The 21,836-nt window shown below is 38.1% G+C and overlaps 1 protein-coding gene across 1 annotated transcript in view; it reads right to left on the bottom strand.

The window, feature by feature from the left end:
* Nucleotides 1-7,728: 7,728 nt before the first annotated feature.
* The window catches only part of XRCC5 (X-ray repair cross complementing 5), a 54,790-nt gene continuing 40,682 nt past the window's right edge, over nucleotides 7,729-21,836 (bottom strand). Inside the window, exons 17-21 of the mRNA XM_062004964.1 lie at nucleotides 17,483-17,589; nucleotides 16,870-16,966; nucleotides 14,816-14,883; nucleotides 10,012-10,083; nucleotides 7,729-9,327 (exon numbers count right to left, since the gene is read on the bottom strand). Of these exons, the coding sequence (XP_061860948.1) occupies nucleotides 9,313-9,327; nucleotides 10,012-10,083; nucleotides 14,816-14,883; nucleotides 16,870-16,966; nucleotides 17,483-17,589 (359 nt within the window). The 3' untranslated portion in view covers nucleotides 7,729-9,312. The remainder of the gene's footprint in view (nucleotides 9,328-10,011; nucleotides 10,084-14,815; nucleotides 14,884-16,869; nucleotides 16,967-17,482; nucleotides 17,590-21,836) is intronic.

The raw sequence follows: 21,836 nt of genomic DNA, 5'->3' as shown, positions 1-21,836 counted from the left end.
TCTCATTCCAAATTACAGTTAGTGGATGTCTGCATCCTCAAATGTACATGCAAAAGCAGTGTGACAGCAGTTGTACAGGGGAGCTAACGTGCTAACCCTAACAGATACATGGCAGACTCGTGGCAATGCTAATGGAGAAAAGAGAAGATGTTAGAGACTCAGCACACAGAGCCAGGCCAGCCTCTCCCATCCCATCTCTGCTAGTTCAGAGTGATGGCATTTCCCCGTCTCTTCACATTAAAGCAGTAAAGCCTGGAGCTGCCCAAACACCAACTAAAAAAGCCCCTGTCACTCAACACGTTGCTTTTCTTTTAAAATCTCACAGAGGAGTATCACTCAGTTGAAGAGGTTGCTTTGTTGATCATTCCACGCACAAGAGGCAAAGTACACGAGCACATTTTGTCCCCGAAGGCCTCTGAACTTGAGGTAAGTGAGGCTGTACCTCGGAGTTCTGTTAGTAAATATAAAAGATGCATTTCCTCCCAGGGTATTAACAGTCAGCTGGGCAGCAAACAAGCCTGTTAATGATCTCAGGGCAGTAGTAAAAATTAAAAATCATACACTCAGCCTATGGCACCTCATAAACCACTCACTGCTTCTTGCCCCAGATTACAACAGCATGCAAAGACAGGGAGAAGGGCATAACCCGTACATTTCACATTTTAAAAATCAAATTTGGGGATACGAGTGTTTCTGTTCTGTGCTGCTGTGGAGCTGCGTGCTTGGATGGGAACATCTGTCATGTGTGCCTGTGTGTTCACATGTTTGGCATCACCACCACAGAGGCAACCTTTCCCAAAGCAAATGAAGAAGCTGAGAACTCAGCTACAGCTCACCAAAAATACTCCCACCATGTTGAACTCAAACTCAGAAAAAACAACTGCACAGGGAGCAAAGGCTGTTTACATCATCATTCTGATAAAGCTTTTTTTATATGTTAGTCTTACAGTAAGTTCAGCCTCCCAAGAATGGCTGCAGAGACAGGCTTGAAGGATGAACAAGAGGCCAGAATGCACTTTTTAAGGCTTCTACAGCAATGTTAGCAAAAGTCACAAGCTTGACTTAAATTGGCCAACTGAATAAGTGCAAGAGAAGGGAGCTGTCTGGTCCAGACAGCATGACTGCTTATGAAAGGTGCAATATATTAGAGAAATTGTATAACTCTATACTGTCATTTTTGGTTTTGCAAAGTGCTTTCAGTAAGCAATGGCAGCCTGGGTAATCATTATTAAAAGCATCCCATTAAGGGATTGCAGCTCTAGGACATATAAGTGTCATCTACAAACAGATAACATGCATTAATACACACTAGTTTATACATTACAAACATTGACAAGCCCCAAGCATAGCAGTTACAAGAACTCTCTGTCACCAGGTAGCATTTTGAGCTGATGACAAACGTCATGCCAAGTCTGCAGTACTGTGCTCCTTAGGGCCTTCTTGTGTCCATTTAAATGAATCCAAAGGGAATGCTCTTGATGACATTATTTGCTCACTTCTCAGAATACATATGATGCCCTCATCTATTGGATTTCCTCCCTCTTTGTCTTGATGTTAGAGACATCTCTGATCCTGAACTGTACATACCTGTTTTGAGTTACTTTTCCCTTCTCCTCTCTGTTCCCTTGGTGTCTTTAGCTCATGCAGGAAGCAATTCGTTCTCCACAGACAGGGCTGGCTTGTTGGGTACCCACCAAATCCCCTAACAAGTGCTGAGGAACAGCACTCGCAGCAGTCTCACATGCTTCCCTGCACCCTGCCACCAGAGCATTTTGACCCTGAGCAACTGTGCTGACAATTCTAGAAGTACCTGGTGATTTTGACTCTGTGCAGTCATTGCTATCTGGAGGAAAACTGATGCTGCCCAAGATAACTGTGGTGCGATGAAGACATCAACTTCTGCCCCATTGGCTGCTTTCATGCCATCTCTAAGAGCACACAGGAAATCTTCAGAGACTTCAGGAAATCTTTGTACAATGAAGACTCCAGACATGGATGAATTATCTTCAGATTCATTTGCTCTTCTAGGATTTGCAAAGTGGGGTTGATAATTTCTTTAAAGTAAGTAAAAAATATAGAATTGCACCCCAACAATTCTGGTCCTCCTGCAGCTATCAAGTGAATCATAGAAGCTTATTTTGTGCATTCATGCTATGATTTTTGTACCAGTCTCAAACCATTTGCAGCCTGGCCTGCCGTAATTTTCAATAGCAGATACTGGCAACCTAAAGGCCAAATCCCATCACATGGAGATTGCTGCACAAACCTTCAGCTGTTACACTTAGAAGGAAACTATTTGCTTTCAGTACCCAACACATCTTTAAGTACCTAACACATGCATCTCCATGTAGCTGCCATTTGCCTTTCCATTTGCTTTACCCCAAAGAAAATTTCTGAAACTGCCCACAGCATTTCTGTGAGGAACTAGATTCAGCAGACTAATCTTCCCTTGAAGACCATACAGCTGCCCTGAAGGTGAAGTTGATCTTGCCTTCCAGCACACACCCTGTAACCTGTATGCAATGATTTGGTTCCCTTGATTTCCAGCAGTCTCCTGGGTATTTTTATGCTCTTGTTGTGTTTCAAGTTACAGTGACCTGTTGTAGGAAAAGGTCATTCCTGCATGTTTTTGTCTCTTCGTGTTTACTCTTTTTCAGATGTCCTCTGTCTCACTGCAGTCTCTACATCTGAGTCATCACCAGCTTTGGGGTAATGGGGATTATACACAATCTCATGTGTAAACCTTGAGCTGTGAGTCATTCCAAAGCTAAAGCCTCTATTGCTTTAGCCCATCTCCTGAGGACTGCAGAGAAATCTCTCCTAGACAAACTACAACCCAATTACATATTGTCTTGCTGGACTAACCCTATTCCTTCTACGCTGATTTTGTCACTGCTGCCTGAAGGGAATTTTGTGACCATTTGCATGTCTAAATAGGTCAGTGCGTGTGTGTCTGGGAGAAGAGAAAGTAAATGTTCATTATGTAAAACAGCTCATTCTTTCTGGATTGTGAAAGAGATACAGAAAGGCTGTTCTTTCCAATAATAAGTTTTGAAATCTCCTCAGTTTCCTCTCCTTGCTTTTCAAAGTCATTAAGCTGATTGTCCATTTCTCCAGAATACCTTGGACTTTGTCTGTGTAATGTCTGCCTCTCTCACATTCCTGCTGCCTGTGAGACACTTAATGGAATTCCCCATTCTCCACTTCTGCTCAAGACTAATGATCATGTTCTCCTCACGTCCCAGGGCACATTGCAATAACTTGCTTTTTCTCTGCATTTACTCTCCCCTGCAAATCTTTTGCCATAAAACTTTTGCATTTACATACCCTCTCTATATGAAGTCTCATTCAACCAAAGTCCCTCAAAAGTCTTTCAACCGCCTTCTTTGTAAGGCACCATGAGTAAACAATTTTGCTCAGTTGCAAAGGGAGAATAATCAAGAGACAGAGAGATTAAGTGGCCTCAACTGTCTTCAGGAGAGCTAAGAAAAAAACCCTACTGTTGCTGTCCTCCACTAGTGAACCAGAAAACTACCTCTCTTGCTTTCTCATGAAATAAGACAATGATTTTTTTTAAAATGAAGCTACAGGGCACACAGCCCATTTCTCTGATTCTGTAACTTACGGGTTGATTTAGTATTAGCACATCACTGAGAGATTCCACCTGCTATAGAACACACCTCATCTAGAGTACCCTCTTTATGTCCCAAGAAGCCTAACCACCAGATCTCACAAAGTCTTGAATAATCCCTTTTGATAGATCCACAGGTCCCTTATAAACGATGTACAACAATTTCTGTATCACCAAAAACATTTTCTTCCAAAACTCCCTTTATCTTGTTTTCTTCAGGGAAAAAAAGGATATACCTGCTGGCTGATTTTATCTTTGATAAATTCTCTCTCATGAAAACAAAGTGAATAAGCATGTTCAGCTTCTAGTTGATCAGAACGTTAGTCGAAGATGGGATTCAGAAGATACACAAATATGTGAGCTATCCAACAGTTTTGTGAAAGGTGGATCAATACTGCTTATGCCATGCTCTTCCTGGAGAGCACAAAGCCTTCTAAACCTAGGGGCCAAACTGAAACACGGAGATACCATGGTTGGTAACTGCTGAAAGTCCACAAGGAGTAAGGGTGAAGAACCTACATCACAAGTCACTAAACAAAAGTCATAGTAATTCTCACCTCATCTTTGCTGAGTTCTTTTTATCCTTTGTAGTCAAAGTGACATTCCCTGAACGTTCAGGAAAGACTGAGGGCTAGAAGATGAAGATCACGTGGGATTCACGCATAGTATTAAGGGACAACAGGGAAAAGCTGCTGGCCAACTCTCATACCCATTCACATTAGGGCTTTCCCTGCTGCCTTGCTTGTGATCAAAGAAAAAATTCCACCACCACTACCTCCCTTTTTTTCAGTAAAGGGTCCCTAAGCATTCTGATATAGCTGCTATAACTCTTCTGAAAAAACAAGGTTCAGGGGGCCATATATCTTTTCTTCCCCCTGTGGATGTACTTCATTCCATGAGGAAAGAATATCTGTTGTTTTGCTACTCACATTAGCAGGTTGGAGAAGGAATTCTCATACATCCAAGACTCCAACAATCAGATACTACAGCTATTTTACCTTACTTTACCTATCATTATGTCTGATCCAAATGCTTCAGGCAAAAATATCTGCACTACAGTTGGTCTCCTCAGGGGTTTGTGCTCCCTTTATGCATTGTCTCACACAGCAGAGAGAAAATGTTTCTAGTTCTTCCCTACACTGGAGGTATTTATGTTTTCTGAGAGAACTGTTAAGACTCACTCCCTTCTGGAAGAAAAGGAAATGACAGTTACTATTGCCCAGTATTGCACATCAAAATAGGAAGAAAGGATTACACAGGGTTGAAACTCAATAAAACCAGGAAACAATCCAAATCCTTTGGTTTGATACATTGAACGCTACATTAAATACATTCCTATGGTCAACCTACCAGTTCTGTTATAGACTTCCCAAGCTCCCACAGGAGTCCATAAGGCTGACTTAGTGCATGGAGAGGGCTTCTAAGAATTACTACCAATAACCAATTTAAGTACCATAATTTTTTTTATAGCTCTAAAAGTAACAGCAACAAGTACTATGAGTACTTCAGCCTGCTGGTAGAAGTGGTGCTTTTGATGGTCAAAAGCTGAGAACTGTACTGGTGGGGCATCAGAAGGAACAGGGCCATTTCCCTATGTCTTAGCCACTCTCACTTCAGAAAGTTATGGGGAAGAGGCAGCAGATCAATTTCTGTCCAACTTAAAACTCTGATGTACAGTAAGCATGCACAGAGAGAAAGATGAGTGAAGTACCTATTTTAAGGCATCCTTAGCTCACAGGTGCACTAGAATTATGTCTGGTTTGTAAAAACTAGAGGAATGGACAGGTTTTCTGGTTCTTGTTTAGTTTTGTTTTCATAGATTCAAGTACTATTCCAAAAAGAGGGGAGAGGGGAGCAGATAAAGACGGACAGTAAGCTTTCCACTTATCAAAACTTGCTGCATGGAAAAATATGGTCCAACTTTAAGCTAAGCTGCAATGTGTTCAGATTGTACAGCAAGGAGTATCTGTGCCTCTGTGCCAAATTTTTATGCAGTGCGATGTGGCTTTTCATCCTCCGTGAAACACAAGAGGATAAAAATCACAACCTCAACTTTTTTAATGTATCTATTTTAGTTCTTCATATCAGATTATGACAGCATTACAAAAGAAAACTTCGTCTATTCTGATTTATTTTCCTTAGTATGTGGTAATCTATTCCTTTAAAATGTTCAGGTTCAACAGTTATAAGAAGAGTTCAAACTTGTGCAGTGCTGCTTCCAAAGCTGCTTTCAAAATAGTGCACAGAAACGCTATACACATAAACTCCTCCACCTAGTAAGACAAGCAAACTCTTGCAGAAATCACCGCTGTCTTAATTTACTAGCGTCTTTTCAGTGGTGGGGCTTACAAAGAAAGCTGTTCTGTTCTTACATGGGTGGTAGTGATAGCACCAGGGGTAATGGCCTTAAACTGATCTAGATTAGATTTAGGAAGTTCTTCCCAGTGAAGTGGTGAGGCACTGGAATAGCTTGCCCAGAGATTGTGGATGACCCCATCCCTAGAAGTGTTCAAGGCCAGGCTGGATGGGGCTTTGAGCAACCTGCTCTAATGGAAGCTGTCCATGCCCATCGTAGGGGGGTTGTAACTAGATGATCTCCAGGTCTCTCCAATCCCAACCATTCCATAATTCTATGCAGCAGTTCTTCAAAGAATTTAGAAACACAGGTCCAGGTGGACCTCCAGTTCCTCGCTAGTGCTGGCAACATGCTTTTTAAAGTAATCTTTGTAACCTGCATCTCAAAAGAGGGATGAGAAAACTTGAAGGTTTTCTACATCGGATACTTACTTTTGTTAATGCTGCCACACACTGCGCTCCATTATGCATCCACTGCGGTACTTGTACTTGCAGACCAGGCAACACATAATTTTCCTGATGTGACATGATGATTAGCCTACTGGCTGGTACTCTCTGCTGCCAGGGCAGTCAAAGATGGAAAAAGGCTGAACTCTTCATTCTTTTCCCTTTTTGCCAGCATCAACTCTCATAAAAATCTTTTAAATCACAATGCTGAAATCACCGTCCCTCCATCAAAGCTGGCTGATACTGCCCAGTGAGTTGAAGAGGCAGCAGAGCAGTAGACTAACAGAAAGACACACAACAAGTTCTATCTCTCAGCAGACAACACTAACCAAGTTTATTGTCCCATAGTAGTAGCACCCAAAGAGTTTACAAGAGAAGCATGTCAGGAGAAAAAAAAACCCAAAACAGTAACATATAAGAAAATCACAGCCATCACTTTTTCTTTTTTTAGACACACTCTGATCATGAAGTTCAGAACAAGGGATGTTCTGCTACTTGCAAGAAAATAAGTTAGCATGGTGTTTCCTTCATGTTTGCTTTTGAAGTGGGTAACTAACTGCTCTGTTGCTTCTGAAGACTGGCCAGTGCTACAATTCTGAACAAGTGTCCTTAATAAAATTAATAACTAGGACAGACTTTATAACTAAAAATGTCAGCTTAGTCTAAATGAAAGAGCCCTGCCAGTCAGTTAATAAGAACCTGAAAGCCGTCTCTTTGCCAAAGAACAAGTGTAAAGTCAGACTGCTATCTGCCAGAGTTCCAGTAAGACATATCACAAGCTTCTGATGACTGATACCAAGAAGGCTGGCAGAATAAAAGGCACTTTAATCACCCTCTAAGAATTTGCTTCCACTTGTTTGAGTCCAAATCTGCCCATTCCCCTCTTCAGTACTAACAAGTCTTACCATACTGAGCCTACATATGCAGTACAGGTAACAAGAAAGTCTGTGAAATAATACTCCATTAATTAAATGTCTATTGCTTCACAGCAGCAATACTCTCTAAAGATGTGGTCTATTGGTTCAAAAGAAAACCCTAATTCTTATTTTGATTTGCAAAGTAATTCTATACTCTGTCTGGTCTTGACCAAAACTTCTCATCGCTACAAAATGGTAGAAGTTATGTTATTGGGGTGTCATTAAGTTTAAAATTTGTAAAGAATAGAACAAGTAAATATACTCAGCTTCTGTAAAGGGATTTTGATATCGTGTTTGCATTGTATACCCAGAAAAGAGACTTTTGACAGTCACTCTTAGGTACTGCACAGACAGTTAATAATTTTATTTTACAAACATGGTTCTGAAGAAGACAAATGAATTTTTTAAAAAATATTTTATTAATCAAATCAACAGAAGATAAAAAACCCCTAGTCACTGTTTTACTCCCTCAATTGGCCTTAAGAGACATTCAAAACAATGGACCAATCAAACATTCCTTATTTACAGTTCAGAAAAATATCTTCTGGTGACACAAACGCTCTAAAAGTACTGGAAAGATTGCTTTTCCCTTAACATCTGCATTTGAGAAACTCTTTTAAAGTCTGCATGAACTCAGGCAGGATAGGATATAAGAGAGGAGAGAGCAGGTCACTGTGCAAGGAGGTAGGGGCAAAAAGCAACTGCTGTTTCCCACACAGCAGCAGTTGTTCAATATTAAGTGCAGATATTCCAAAACATTTTAACTACAAATCATGGTTTGTTTTTTTCCTTTTTTTAAGACCTTAATACCATTTGCACAATATGTTTGCAATAATGCAAACATATTATTGCAAAATACATTTGCAATAATGAAATAACAGCTCTTAAGGGAATTAATCTGGTTGTAACAAACTAGCATCTGTGAAAGTGTCACTAGTGCCTTTCCAGATCTGTAATCAAGTTTGAGAATCTCTTTCTGAGCAGTATTTGACTACTTTGGATTGTTCTGTAGAGACAGAACCCCATTTTGGTTACCAATGGTAACTATTATCAGTTATCTATCACAGGTGTCAGTGTAAGGCTTTCAGGGTTTCTTCTGCTTTGTGTTAGCAGTTACCTGCAGTGTATGAAATGGGGATATAACGGATTCACTCTTCTTTTAGCATCAGGAGTATCTACAGTAACTGTACTAGTTAAAAAGTGTAAAAAAATCAGAAATCCCAGCATCTGAAACAGGAAAATGTGTAACAGAAAGGGACGGAGACCGTTGAGCTGCTGCTGAACTGACAGGACACAGAAACTGTAGGACAGAGATGACCATAACTACTGATTTGGTTACAGGGTGGCAAAATCAGCACTCTTGGTTTTGCTGTATGTCTTAGATCTTGTTGTGTATTTCAAATTATTACTTTGTGACTCCCTGGCCTAGAATACTTTCCCATAAACTTTCATGGGGTTTTTGTGTCTTTTTTTTTTTGTTTTTAATAGGAAAAAAAAAAAGCATGACAATACAAACCTTCTCCCTTCTGTAACAATAATGTTATGGAGTTACCTCCACTAAAGGTTCAGCATTACCTGGTACCCTCACTGCAACATTTTTGTCTTCCTTCCCAGGCAATGTAACAAGAATTTCAGGCGCCAGCGCAGATTCTCATTAAATTTAGTAGTGTTTAGTTGAAAGCAACAGCAAAAATAAGCTGGATTCAGTGTGCTAAAGAATAATAAAGATACCTTAAAGGCATCATTATTTTGCAAATACTTCAGATTATTTCAATCTGCTGTTCCTGCACTGAAAAGTTAGATGACATTTATACCAACTGGAAATGTCTCTGGGACCTCTGCTCTCATTCGAGAAAATAAAGATGGATAGACTGTCTTCTCATTAACATCCTGGTTTGTGCCCCATCTCACAGGGAGATCTCCTCCAAATCTTTGCTCATACAGTCACCATATGTCGCCCAGTTACATCATGTCCAGCTGCAAACAGAAGAAATAGATTTGGAAGAAGTAACATAGGAAACAAAGTAAATTTGGAAATCCTTATCTTGTAACGCAAATGGACTGAACATAACCATGTGCAATTTATAGAATTTTAAAAGTACAATCCAAAAGTATGTAACTGTCTGCTGTTGAAGCTTCTGTTAAACTGTCTACATCATCAACTTCAGCCTTGGAGATGGATTTGTAATGACTCTGTAAAAAGTCATTACAACATTTATTAAAAAACCTCTTGAAATTCTTGAATTCCAGTAAGTCTATCTAGAAAAGGTTGAGAAGATTAAAACATCTTTTAAAAATTATTTTCAGTTTTCAACCCATATAAATAGCTGTTCTAAATCTACAAGCTTTGTTAAATGTTATTACAATACAATATAATGATCTGCTATCAAATGAGCAGCCTCTGCCTCTCTTGAAACACACCAGAGGACACATTTAACATATGTAAACACCTGTGTTACTACATAACACAGTATTTGCCATGATGAAATTACACACCTGGTTGTGTTTTACAATAGCAAATAAGTAATTCCACGTGGTTCTTTTCTGACTCAATTCCTAAGCCATGTGCTCTAACCTACTGCTTTAAGAAGTATTCTCTTTCACTGCATCTTTCAGTTACAGTTTAATTCTAAAGCCACACCATGTCTTTATGCTACTCACCAAATCATCAACATCACCACCTTCATCATCGGGAGGCAGAGTTTCATTTTTCTTCTCTTTCAGATCCAAGAACTGAAAATACAAATGTATTTATACGATATTGACAAAACACAGACCCCTAATGTTAAATTAAGGTAATGTTTCCTTTATAGATCAGATATATCAAAACAAATCCACCCGTAATTAAAAATCATGAAGGAAGTTTGTTCTTGTTTCCAATGTCCAATATCATCTTAAACTACAGCAAATTTAATATGACTTACTTTTAAAGGATTTTATAGTGAAGTATGTTGAAAAAGAGACAAAAGCATATGGTTCTTCAGACAACAAACAGTTAAGCTGTAAAACACCCTGTAATAAGGATGCTGCAAATACTAGTTCCTAGTATTTGCTCCCTAGATACTGGGGAAAGTTCATAGAAGAGAAATCCTTTACAGTCTACCAAGTCCACAGAACCAATCTCAAGCACAGGGAACACTTGAGGCATCAGTAGCTGGAACCTGGGGCTGATCACTTTTCCCTAGCTGTCTCTTATTGCCCACTGTCAAACATAGGATTCTGGGCCAGACAGATATTTTGTCCATCATAGTATGGCCATGTTTATCTTCTTAAAAAAGATAATTTAAAAAGTAATATTGTGTGTAGCTACGAAATGCTAAAGGACAGCAAACCTCCCCCCTGCTCCATGTGAATACCTACGTAAGCTGAGCAATGGCTTGCTTTGCAAATTTCCTATGTGTGACATACTAATTCTGTGTGGAACTTGGAAGTTTCCCACTTAATTCAATTAACATTTAACAAATGAACAAAGACATGAATTTTTAAAAACCCCTCAAGCACACAAGATGGTTAGAATGCCAGTCTTCAAAAATAGGAATTCATTACGTAAAATTCTCTTGCCGTGGCTGCTGATACGGCTCACCACATACCCTTCAAGCATGGCATCCACACACAAGAAGATACAGGTAAGCTACTCATATACTCCTATAACAACCAAAATCAAGCCTACAGTCAATATCTGGAGAGCTGCCACCTCTGAGTTAGTCTTCTCTTAGCCTAACATAGTGAAAAAAAGAATAATTTAGCTAGGATGACTGAAAAAAATACAAATACTTGACTCTTAAAAGTATCAAGTTGTTTAGAAATTTTACTTGCAGACTCTTTACCAATATTCTTACTATAAAATCATAGTTTTTCTTACTAAAATGTACCAGAACAAGTATAAAGAGCCAGGAACAACCTTGCCCCAAGTAAACAGATGGCTGTAGAAGCTGAGGAGAAAGAAAAGCCACATTCCATGACTGAGTTCCATCATCCTTAATTCAGAAACGACTTCACTATAACTCTAGATGATGAAAGAGAACAGCTAGCTAGAAAATAACCATATTAAACAGGGATAAACATCTACTTAGAATTTATGTAACTCTTGTGCAAACAGCTAGCTCCTGAGAGCAAGCTACTGTTCTTCACCTGAGGACTTAACTGCAACAATCTCAAACTCTGTGTAAAAGACCGTGGGATCCCTATCAGAGCACTACCAACCTCCGAGACATTGTACTTATACTGTAAAAAGCTTAAATGTTATTTCACATAAATAAAATGTTCTGATCCTTCTCTAGAGCAACAGGCAAGAAGTAAAACACTGAGTAATTACCTGCTGCATCCCATTTGTGAGATGGTATCAGATACCATATCCACCCGGATAAAAAGCATATATACTGGTTTTGGTTAACACCAAAGACAGAGGAGAGAGACATGCTTTGTGTAATTGTCTCACTACACAAAGGTTAGATCTTTCCTACGACCTAAACAGCAACATCCAAGAAGAATGCAGAAAGCTTACTCCACAAATAACACTCCTGTTTTGACATCTGAGCTCAACTTATCACATAGATTTTGTGGGGGAAAAAAAAAAAAAGGCAAGGTAATGGGGCCAGAAGGAACTGAATTTCAAGGTGCTGTATGTCTGTGTATCTTTTTTTTGCTGCCCAAGTTCTCAATCTAGTAGTAATACAAAGCACATACTATGAAACTTAAAGCTAATGAGTGTCAGCTCTGAAAGGCTTTTTGTGTCAGATTTCCTTTTATGCAGTAAATTGAGTCAAATAGTATTTCTGAAAGAAGTACACTTTTCAAAATTTTTAAAATTAGCTTTCCCACACTAAATTAGGTAAAGCAAGCTAAAAGCTAAAAAAATGTAGGCTGAGAATTTGTAATAAATTGAATCTTGAAGTTGCCATCAAATTCTGAACCTTCCAAGTTGGATTTTTTTTTCCAAAACCTGTTTTACATTTATGCAAAAGCAAATTACATATAATAGTTGTGCTGAAATCCATTATCTTCCCCACAGAAACCAGGAAAAAAAAGCACTTGACGTTTCTGCTCCTTTAACCCATCATCCTCACGCTCTAAACAGAGTATCTCCATTATTAAGGAAAAAAATCTTCCTGAAATACTTTTTCTCAGTTATAGAAAAATATGCATGAATAGCCTAGCTTAAACAAAAAGACAAAGGAAGGTTTTACATGTTACTACTCTAATAAGTGGCCTTTAAGTTTCCCTTTCACCTTCAAACAGCAACCCTATAATTCTGAAATCTTATATCCAAAACAGTCCTGAAACTGCAATCAGCTAGTGATCTCCGTATATAAGAAAATGCTTTTGTGTCACACAGGAACACACTGACAGACAACTCCCAGACCTACATGCTTGCATGTGATGTGCTACAGAGGTGAAGAAAACTTGCATCTTACTCTGTTGTGTAAAAGATGCAAAATAACCCTTTAGTGAAGGGTATCATCTTCAGTATAGAAAACAAATGAACCATTTTTTGCAATTTACTGCAGACCTAGGCAAATGCTGGCTTTGTACCAAACAAGAAACCTGTGGCTGGGTTTAACTGGACTGAGAAAAATTTGATTTTAGATCAGCCTCATAACCTCAAGATAAAATTTTTTTATTCCTGTAGACTTTACTCCAAGAACACGCAGTCTTTCATTTTCTTTACTAAAAAGTCATATAAACTCTCAACAGATAAAGTCAAATCAGGGTTCTGGCTTTGAATCTGGAGAGTGAGGAGGGAGGTGGTTATCTACTGAATAAGTGAGACTGCTAACTGCTAGTTAGCAAAGAGAGGCAATCCATTAACTGTCACATTAGAGAGCTCTGCTGCATAGCTGATTTCACACAATCTCTCTTATTCCCCTATTTTAAAGCAAAGTTATGTCTGTTGCAGGACCTTCAATCTATCACAAAAGAACTTCATGTACTGCAACACCTGTCTGACTGTAGGATGATACTAAACAGAAAAGTAATTTTTAAGTCAAGTCTACAAATGCTTTGCTCCATCTCAGCTTGGCAGCTGTAAATCTAGCTCTTGGTATTCTGTAATTTGTGCTGTATTTCTTGGCAGGCACAGAATTTTTTAGCCACTACAAGCTCACTGTTAAGAAAACAATATGCTCTAAGGTCTTCATGGCTAGTAGAGATATCTTTTAGTGGCTATTTCACCCAGCATTAGCAAATTTTGAGCACCAATGGCAGTTGACTAGCAAGTAAGTTCTCAAGAAAATATGGTCTTAGGAAGCTTCCAAGCAAATTCATAGCATTTTGAATATATAACAAAATGTGATACTCTTTAAAACCACCACTGAGGAAAAAAGTTGCTCTGTACAATTTTGTATGATGTGAAACAGATAGTAGGTCCTTCATATTTTAAAAAACCCCATGATAGTCCGTCATTTGTACTCTGCACATGTGCTTAGCTTTCTGGACTCTTTGTTAGCTTTTCACTTTCATGACATTTCTGTGCCTTCTTCACCTTGAGGTAAATTGTTTCAGTTGAAAAAAGCGGCTTCGAAAATACAACCTTTTACCTGCTCATTAATTCACTCATAGAGATTCTACTTCTACCCCCTTCTGGTTATTGCTAATGTAAGGCCTGGAAGTTGAAAAAAATCAATGTAGCATCTTTTAGAAGAGCGGCTTCACTGCAAAGTACTTAGTGATTTTAGCTACAGGTTTACCTTCAGGGGTCTGTAGTACAAGGACTTTCTCTCTCTAACTATTTAAAACCACTGCTAGCAGTCTGATACAAGAATGCCCATCTTACCTTCTCCACACAAAATACAATTTTTGACAGCAACTGTATTTTGCTTTCTTTCAAACAGAAGGCACCATTCTGCCTGTTAAGAGTTCACTCCTCTGTAACTGTGACATCCTTCATTCATCACCACAGCTACTGAAGTGTTATGTTTCTGCAAAAATAATACCTGCAAATACTCCAAAACTTTCCTTTCCAGAAGGATCTAATATGATCACCAATAACAGCAGCATAGTCTATGATGTCCATCAATCCACAAGTGCCACATAAAGTGGAAAATACCACCATCATCACATATATGGTAAAAACTAGCCCTGGCAACCTTATATTGCTGGAGTTCACAACACCTTTAGACAAAAAGGAATCCCGAGTCTTGAACTCATGTGCTAGCAATGACATCACAGTGCTTTCTATGAAGTTCAAGTAGTGATCGTGCATATATAAATAATCTACTACTGTAGAGGATATTTTCAGATATCAACACACACCACATTCTAAAGACCAATAAAGCAAAATACTATGGTACATGCTAGGGTATTATTTTTGCTCTTAACTGGAGCAATTTCAATGGTGTGGCAAAAGGGCACTCCTCTTCCTTCACATGGTTCCTATTTCATTCACCTAAAGATTTCTCCACATAAGAAAGAATCTTCCATTCCATGACAAGGGCTCTATACAAGACGCTCATTAATAAAACGATACCTTTTCAGCCTCTTCACTCGTCACCGAACTTCCCTCTGCTTCATCTTTAGTGATCAAAGAAATTCTGTCTAAAAAAAAAATGAGAGATATAAAAATATCATTAGAAGGCTTCCCAAAAACACACTTCATGTTAGAAATGAAAAAAGTCCGCTGAATTCCAACTTCTGGATGTGTCATCATTACCAGCAAAAATAAAAAAAATATTGCTCAAAGGCAAATGTGAGTTGCATAAATGAGTCAACCATGATATAAACCATGATATAAAAATATATTAATGAGCATATTCAGAAGCTTGTGGAAGTATCCATTTATGAAACTGCTAATATTATGACAATCAAACTAATGAGACACTGAAATCATAGACCACATATGAATATGCTGAAACTCTATTAGAAATTACACTTTCAGTTATTCACAGCATGCTCTTCAGTCCTTAGAAAAATGAACTCCTAATGTACAAACACTTAGCAGTGATTACCTACAGTCTGACTACCAAAGTGCTGGTCCTGTCCCTTGGCTGTTTGCATCACCATCCTGTGCAGTACTGTCCCTCCTCCCTGCAAATATTTTAAAATCTCCATTATGTTTTACCCCAATAGTTTTTCCAGTCTAACTCATCATTTGGCTACAGGAACGCTTATTCCTTAATAAAGAAGCTGTGTGTATGACAGCAAAGAACAGTAGATTCATAAAGGTTTCAGCAGAAGTGTAATGCCACCATAATGTTTACACCCACAGAAATACTGGGAGGGTTTCAAGAGACAAGTCAACTTGTCAGACCTGAGCCATTAACTCACATTCATCCTCTTTTGGTGACTCCAGTTGCGCATGACAAGGACCGAGGCATGGCCCTTATAATTTGGTTTGAAAAAAGAGCATTGCTCATGTGGCAAGAAGTGAGGAAAACAGGACTTCTGCTTTTAGCAGCATCAAGAGAAAAGCAATTTCACCCACCTAGTGAGAACAGCTAGATTAGACATAAAGCACCATGATTTTATCATCTTCTCACAAGAAGATAATCTACTTTGTACAAAAATATCATCCTTGTATTTGTGGGTTTTTTCCTTAAAAACATACTCTCGTTCATCAAAAACTCTGTTTTGCATCAACTATAAATTATTCTAGCATGGCTTTGGAAGATACAGGTCTTTTACTTTCAAAGTTTGTTGGTTTCTTATTTTCAAATTTCTTCAGAGAAGGTTTCCTACAACACTGCTCAATATAATATTCTTTCAGTCTTGTCTTGTGCTGTTGTTTTATGTTGCTAAACAAATTCTCACCTTGTATTTTGAAAAAAGTTGGCCAAAGTAGATATTACATAGTGTTTGGAGTTTGTTGCTTTGAAAGGTGCAATACAAAAGCATATAAATGCATTTTATAGCATGAATCCTTGCGAGATAGAGCTGGGCACTTCACAGATTTTCTCAGCACTGGTTCCAATCAAAAACAAGAAGATGACGTAAAAGATTTTTTTAGTGCACCATGTTTCACATTTGTGAAAACATTCCTTTATTTATCACTTGCGTAGTCTCTGAATGGCTTTTAAAATTGCACTGTCTGGTGTCTCCCAGTTTAATCATAGGTAGGTGTCATCTCACCACGTGTCTTGTCCTTCAGGTTGCTTAAATACAAAACGATCAGTGACATTTTTCAATGCTATCTATGGCTTTTTGAAGCTTAATTTGGAAGAATCTTTTTATATCTCTGCTGCATGAGTTTTTTCCATTTGTTTTTTAATTCAGCTGAAATCATGTCTTCTTGCCCTGTAACATTTAATTTGTCTCTCTTCTTCCACAATTAATTTACCATTTCAATAAGACTTGGCAAGGCTTTACAAATATTGCTGATACTAAACTAGCAGTGCAAAAAAGGAAGCTTCAATGTGAAAATTTTTGAGGTTTGTTTTTTAAACAGGCTGCAGGAATGAGCCTTATCAAAATGCTGCTTTGAGGTGGCTCTTTTCTTTTACATAATAAGATAATACAACTAGAATGCTTTTGGTTTGAGTTTTTGGTTTGAGTTTTTGGGGTTTTTTTCTTTAAATGTCATCCTACCTTGTATCACGATCTCCCAGAAATCAGATAAGGCTTTATCTTCCACCTTTGATTTCAAGGCCTGTAGAAAATCATTAAAGCACTGCACCTTGGACAGCTGAAAAAAAATAACAGCAATGATAAACAAGAAATATTAAAAATAAAGAGCACTGCAAGCTCAATTCTTCATGAAGTCACCTAACATGGTGACCAGGAAAAGTCACTACAGATTTTGGTTTTCATCTCTATTAAACCCAAGAGTTGTAAGGAAAAGTAAGCCACAAAAGTTGCCTTTCAGAAAGGTAGAAAGACTTTCTTGTAACCAGCTTTATTAAAGAAGAAATGTAGAGGACTGTTTATTTTTCTTTTACAAGCATCAGGTCATAGGCCTTCTGTTTTTATGTTAAAAGAAAATGAACAACAGCCAATAACATCAGAGTAGTTCCCATTTCAGTAAGAATAAAGAAATATAAAATGCGAATATATTTCTAAACTTTCAAACAGCATAACTGATTTTAATCTATTTATCTATTCTTTTTGCTGTAGCAATAAATTATCAAGTTTCTAATACAGCAAACAGGCCCATCATGTCTTTCATTTAAAGGAGATGAGAGGTTTCACAGATTAACATTACCTTCACGGCCTCCTCTCTGAAAACTCTGATACAATTGATCCCTTTTATGTACTGTGAACCTTTATTTTCCAGGAATTGATCAATGCGGTTTATCAGCTGCTGACTCACTGAAAGATAAAGAAAAATAAATCTAAGAATACACAGTTTCAAGATTTCTTTTTTTCCTTTACATCTCTCTTTTCCAGAGGCATCAGAAGAGTTAATCATCCTTGTACTGCCTCAAGCTACTCAAGATGATAATTGTTATCTAAGGTACTGACAATTACTTCAGCCTCTCTGGCAAAGCTAGATATACTAGGAAAAAACTCATGCATAGACCTGGCAAAAGTCTTTCCCTGAAAGCCAAGAAAAAAAGCACTGGGCTAGCTTGTTTGATAGAAAGTAAAATCAGGCCAATTAAGATCCTAAAGCTGACAGAGGTTATGTTCTACAACACAAGCACATCCCCTAAACATCCTTTGAAATATATGCATATTTCAATAAAAGTGTTAAATTTACAATGAGGGTGTAATAATGTCAAAACAACATCTGCTCGGGTGATTGCAGTTAAAAGATTACCTTATTGTTTCTGACATCAGAGTATATCTTCACTCTGTACAGGTAGTCTGATGATTTTTCATCAGGGCAATGCTGTTTACGATTATGGAGATAATTACTGTAAATCATGCATGCCTTACAGAGAGAGGCAGAGGAAACAATGAGATTTGTACCAACAAGAAAGGAAACACAGTTTCATCTTCAGTGTTGAGCTCCTCAAGGTAGTTGGATGTAACACACTGCAAACATGACAAGTTAAAATGTCATCAAGGCTGTGGAAGCTCAAGTAATTCTGATGGATTTTAGTACTTTATTTTTTTCACAAAAATGCTGAGATTGGAAAAGACCTTTAAGATCATCAAGTCTGACAATTAACCTAACACTGCCTATGTCCCTCAGCACCACATCTATTAATTTTTTAAATATCTCCACAGATGGTGACTCAACCCCTTCCTTAGGCAACCTGTTCCAGGACTTGACAACCCCTTCAGTTAAGAAACTTTTCCTAATAAACTCTAAACCTCCCCTGGCACAACTTGAGGCTGTTTCCTCCTGTCATATTGCCTACTGCTTTGTAGAAGAGACCAATACCCAGCTTGCTACAATCTCCTTTCAGGTAGTTGTAGAGAGTGATAAGGTCTCCCCTCAGCCTCCTCTTCTACAGGCTAAACATCTCCTAGCTCCCTCAGCCACTCCTCACAGGACTTGAGCTCCAGACCCTTCATCAACTTTGCTGTCTCTGGACATCTGAATGTCCTTGTTGTAGCGAGGGGCTCAAAACGGAACACAACAGCACTCAAGATGCGGCCTCACGAGCAGTAAATAAAGTGGAGAAAGTACTTCCCTAATCCTATTGATATCTGATTTCTGATGTTTAATTAAGAGTGAGGAACTGTCTGATTCTACCTTCTGTCAGACACCTTATCCTGGGAAAAGACAAGGGTGAGGAGGTTACAACAGTGATGTATAAACTCAGAAGCACTGTGAAAAGGATGAACAGGGAGGGACAATCCACTGTCTCTCTCAAATCAACGTCAAGGAGTTGGGTTAAGAACAAACAAAAATAAAGTATGTCTTCAAACAAAGTACTTCTTCAAACCTCTTTACCGTAGGCTGCTTTGGGATACTGTAAGAAAAAAAATGCAGGAAAGCATTCTGGACAAGTCATAGCATCTACCTGTCCTCTTCTTGTACTGTTAAAGACAGGTTACTGGATTAGCAGAAACTTTGGCCTGACCTATAGTCCTTCCTAAGTTCAGATGTTATAGTCATAGATGTCACTGCAAGAATTTCAGTCATGGAAACATCAACATAGAAAATCATCTGCCAGAGTGATGGAAGAGACAAGGATAAGTAAATATCGAGAAGCAGACACTGTTTAAATAATATATTCCACCCTGCTCACTGGAAGCAGACATAGTTCTAGCTGTTACATTTATGTTCTATAAAATGCCTAATTGAACTCAATCTGAAGGATTGCATCTCTGAAAAGAGTGAAAAAAGGTAACGTTTGATATTCTCTCACTGGCTTTTGACTGTACAGAGTTTCTAGTAAAGGAGGCAGATAATAGTTGTGTCCAACAGCAGCTATCACACAAGGAAGCGTGCTAAAGTGCCTGATCAGCTCACTCTTTTTATTTATTTTACAAGTAGTTGACAAATTAAATTGAAGTCTCACTACTTAAGCTCCCCAAGTTAAGTCGGTCCATTTTTTTGATGGTTAACGGCTTTCTCATTAAATGTTCTAATTCCTTACAAATTGCAGTAATAAAAGCAAGTCCTGCTGGTGTTTTCAGTGGTGGTGGTGTATTTTTTAAAACACTGCCTTTTCATTGATGTGTTAAATTAAAACCCCAGGCACTATCAGGGTGCAATAAAAATCTTTATTGTCAGAATGATTTCAGCATACTGTTTGAAATAAGCAGACACTCTACTATTTCTTTTGCATTTTTTTAAATCCCTTTCCATTTGATTGCACTGGCAGACCTCAGAAGAAAGACTTTTTCTTGTTACTGACTGTGAGCTCCCTCCTTTTGAAATGTGTGATGAGGGACCAAAAAAACCCTACAATGTTTTACTAGGCACTGAAAGATAGTAATATATGCAGGGAACAGGTCATATGGCAACAATATTTTAATTCAGATTCTTCTAACATCTTGAACCATTTTGGCTAAAGTTGGGTCTGTCCACTGGGTCTCCCTTAAATGACAGGCCAATAAATGATGAATCTAAAACAGATAAAATTCCTGTGTCCTGATTAGACTACCAAATTACGTTAGGGGAGCAACTCAATAGCAGAGGTGGCAGACAAGGACTGTAACTGGAAGTTCTCCAAAATGGACTTTTCCTTAACACTTCTAGGTCTGAGAACTTCATTGATTTCCTACTGCCCATCATCTGTTTTTCCATTAGTGCAAATCTTTGGGTTTGGGTGCTACAAAAAAAAGAGATCTTATTTCTGGAGAAAGGCACATTCTGCATAAAGATGCCTACTTAACTGTGCTGTGAATATTAGCATTAACTCATATGAATTCCAGACACATTGGGGTTTCAAAGAGCAGATTCTAGTTACAAACTGACACCCTATTTAAGCCACTACTGTGTAGTAACAACTTTTTTTTCTTGTCTCCCAACTTTCCTCATGTCCCACACACATTTAAGGAAGTGAACTAATGAACATTTTGCATAAACTAGAATTCGAGCACTTCTAATACCCATCATGTTCTGCAGAACATCCCAGGACATTTTAGTTTCTGCTTCCTCCTACTGTACTTGACTGGTCAGATAACAAATACAGTAATTAAAGGCTGGAGAACTACATGCAAAAAGAAAAAAAGAAAACATTTTCATTTAATCCCTTCCCCCCTGGCATTCAGATAATTTTCCTACTCTCAAATATATTAACGAGTACTGCTACTTCTTGTGAAATATGCCAAGAACAATTATATTAATTTGCTATCTCTGAATAGCTATAGTTTAACAGTGCAGTTTTATTTTCATGTTTGTTCAGTTCAATTCTTAGTCTTGATTACTATGTTAACAAAATTATAGAATAATAGACAAAACTGTCTTATAATCCAAGTTCCATTCCTTAGGGATTGTTTTTCCCCTAAAAAAAGTAGTCAGGTTAAAAAAAATAGTTGTTTCTGTAGACAAAAGACTCTTCTTGTCATCTTTTGGTTTATCCACTGATAGTGATAATGATTTGTATTCATAAAGAGTGCTTGAAGAGTCACTGACAAGTCAGTTAAACAACGTGATAATTAATTTTAAACTCCTGCTCTTAAGTATCAACTTTTTGTAACCAAAGAGATTCTAAATTGAAAACTGTCCTGATTTTTAAGGACTTCCTTCATCTTTAAGCCAAGAAATAAGATCTTTACTATCAAAAGCTGCTGAAATACTCCAGTGTCTTATGAGGTACTGTTCAATTTTGAAATGGTCTCTCCAAATGGCCTGTGAGTACAGATCAGAATGATTCAGGCTAGATGTCTGAAGGACACATGGCCCAAATGCTTACTCAAACCAGGGTTGCTGTGGGTCAGTGCTCCACAGACTTGAGTTTGAAGTAGCTCCAAAGATGGAGAGATTCCAAACACTCCGGGTTTTCCTTCTGTGTTTGACTCCCATTCATTGGGAATTTTTTCCCCCTATAACATCTAATTCAAATTCTGTTTGTTGCAACTCATAGCTTTGCATCTCAGCCGATCGCTATGCCCTTCAAAGACGAATCTGGCTTCATCTTCTCTGTGAAGCAGACATTCAGAAAACTTCAAAGTGATTTTATATACTCAAGTATTTGGTTTGCAAATACTCC

This window comes from Colius striatus, chromosome 11, assembly GCF_028858725.1.
Source record: "Colius striatus isolate bColStr4 chromosome 11, bColStr4.1.hap1, whole genome shotgun sequence".
In the NCBI taxonomy this organism is placed as follows: domain Eukaryota; kingdom Metazoa; phylum Chordata; class Aves; order Coliiformes; family Coliidae; genus Colius; species Colius striatus.
Note: the sequence above shows the minus strand (reverse complement) of the source record. Positions and strands in the feature narration are given on the sequence as shown.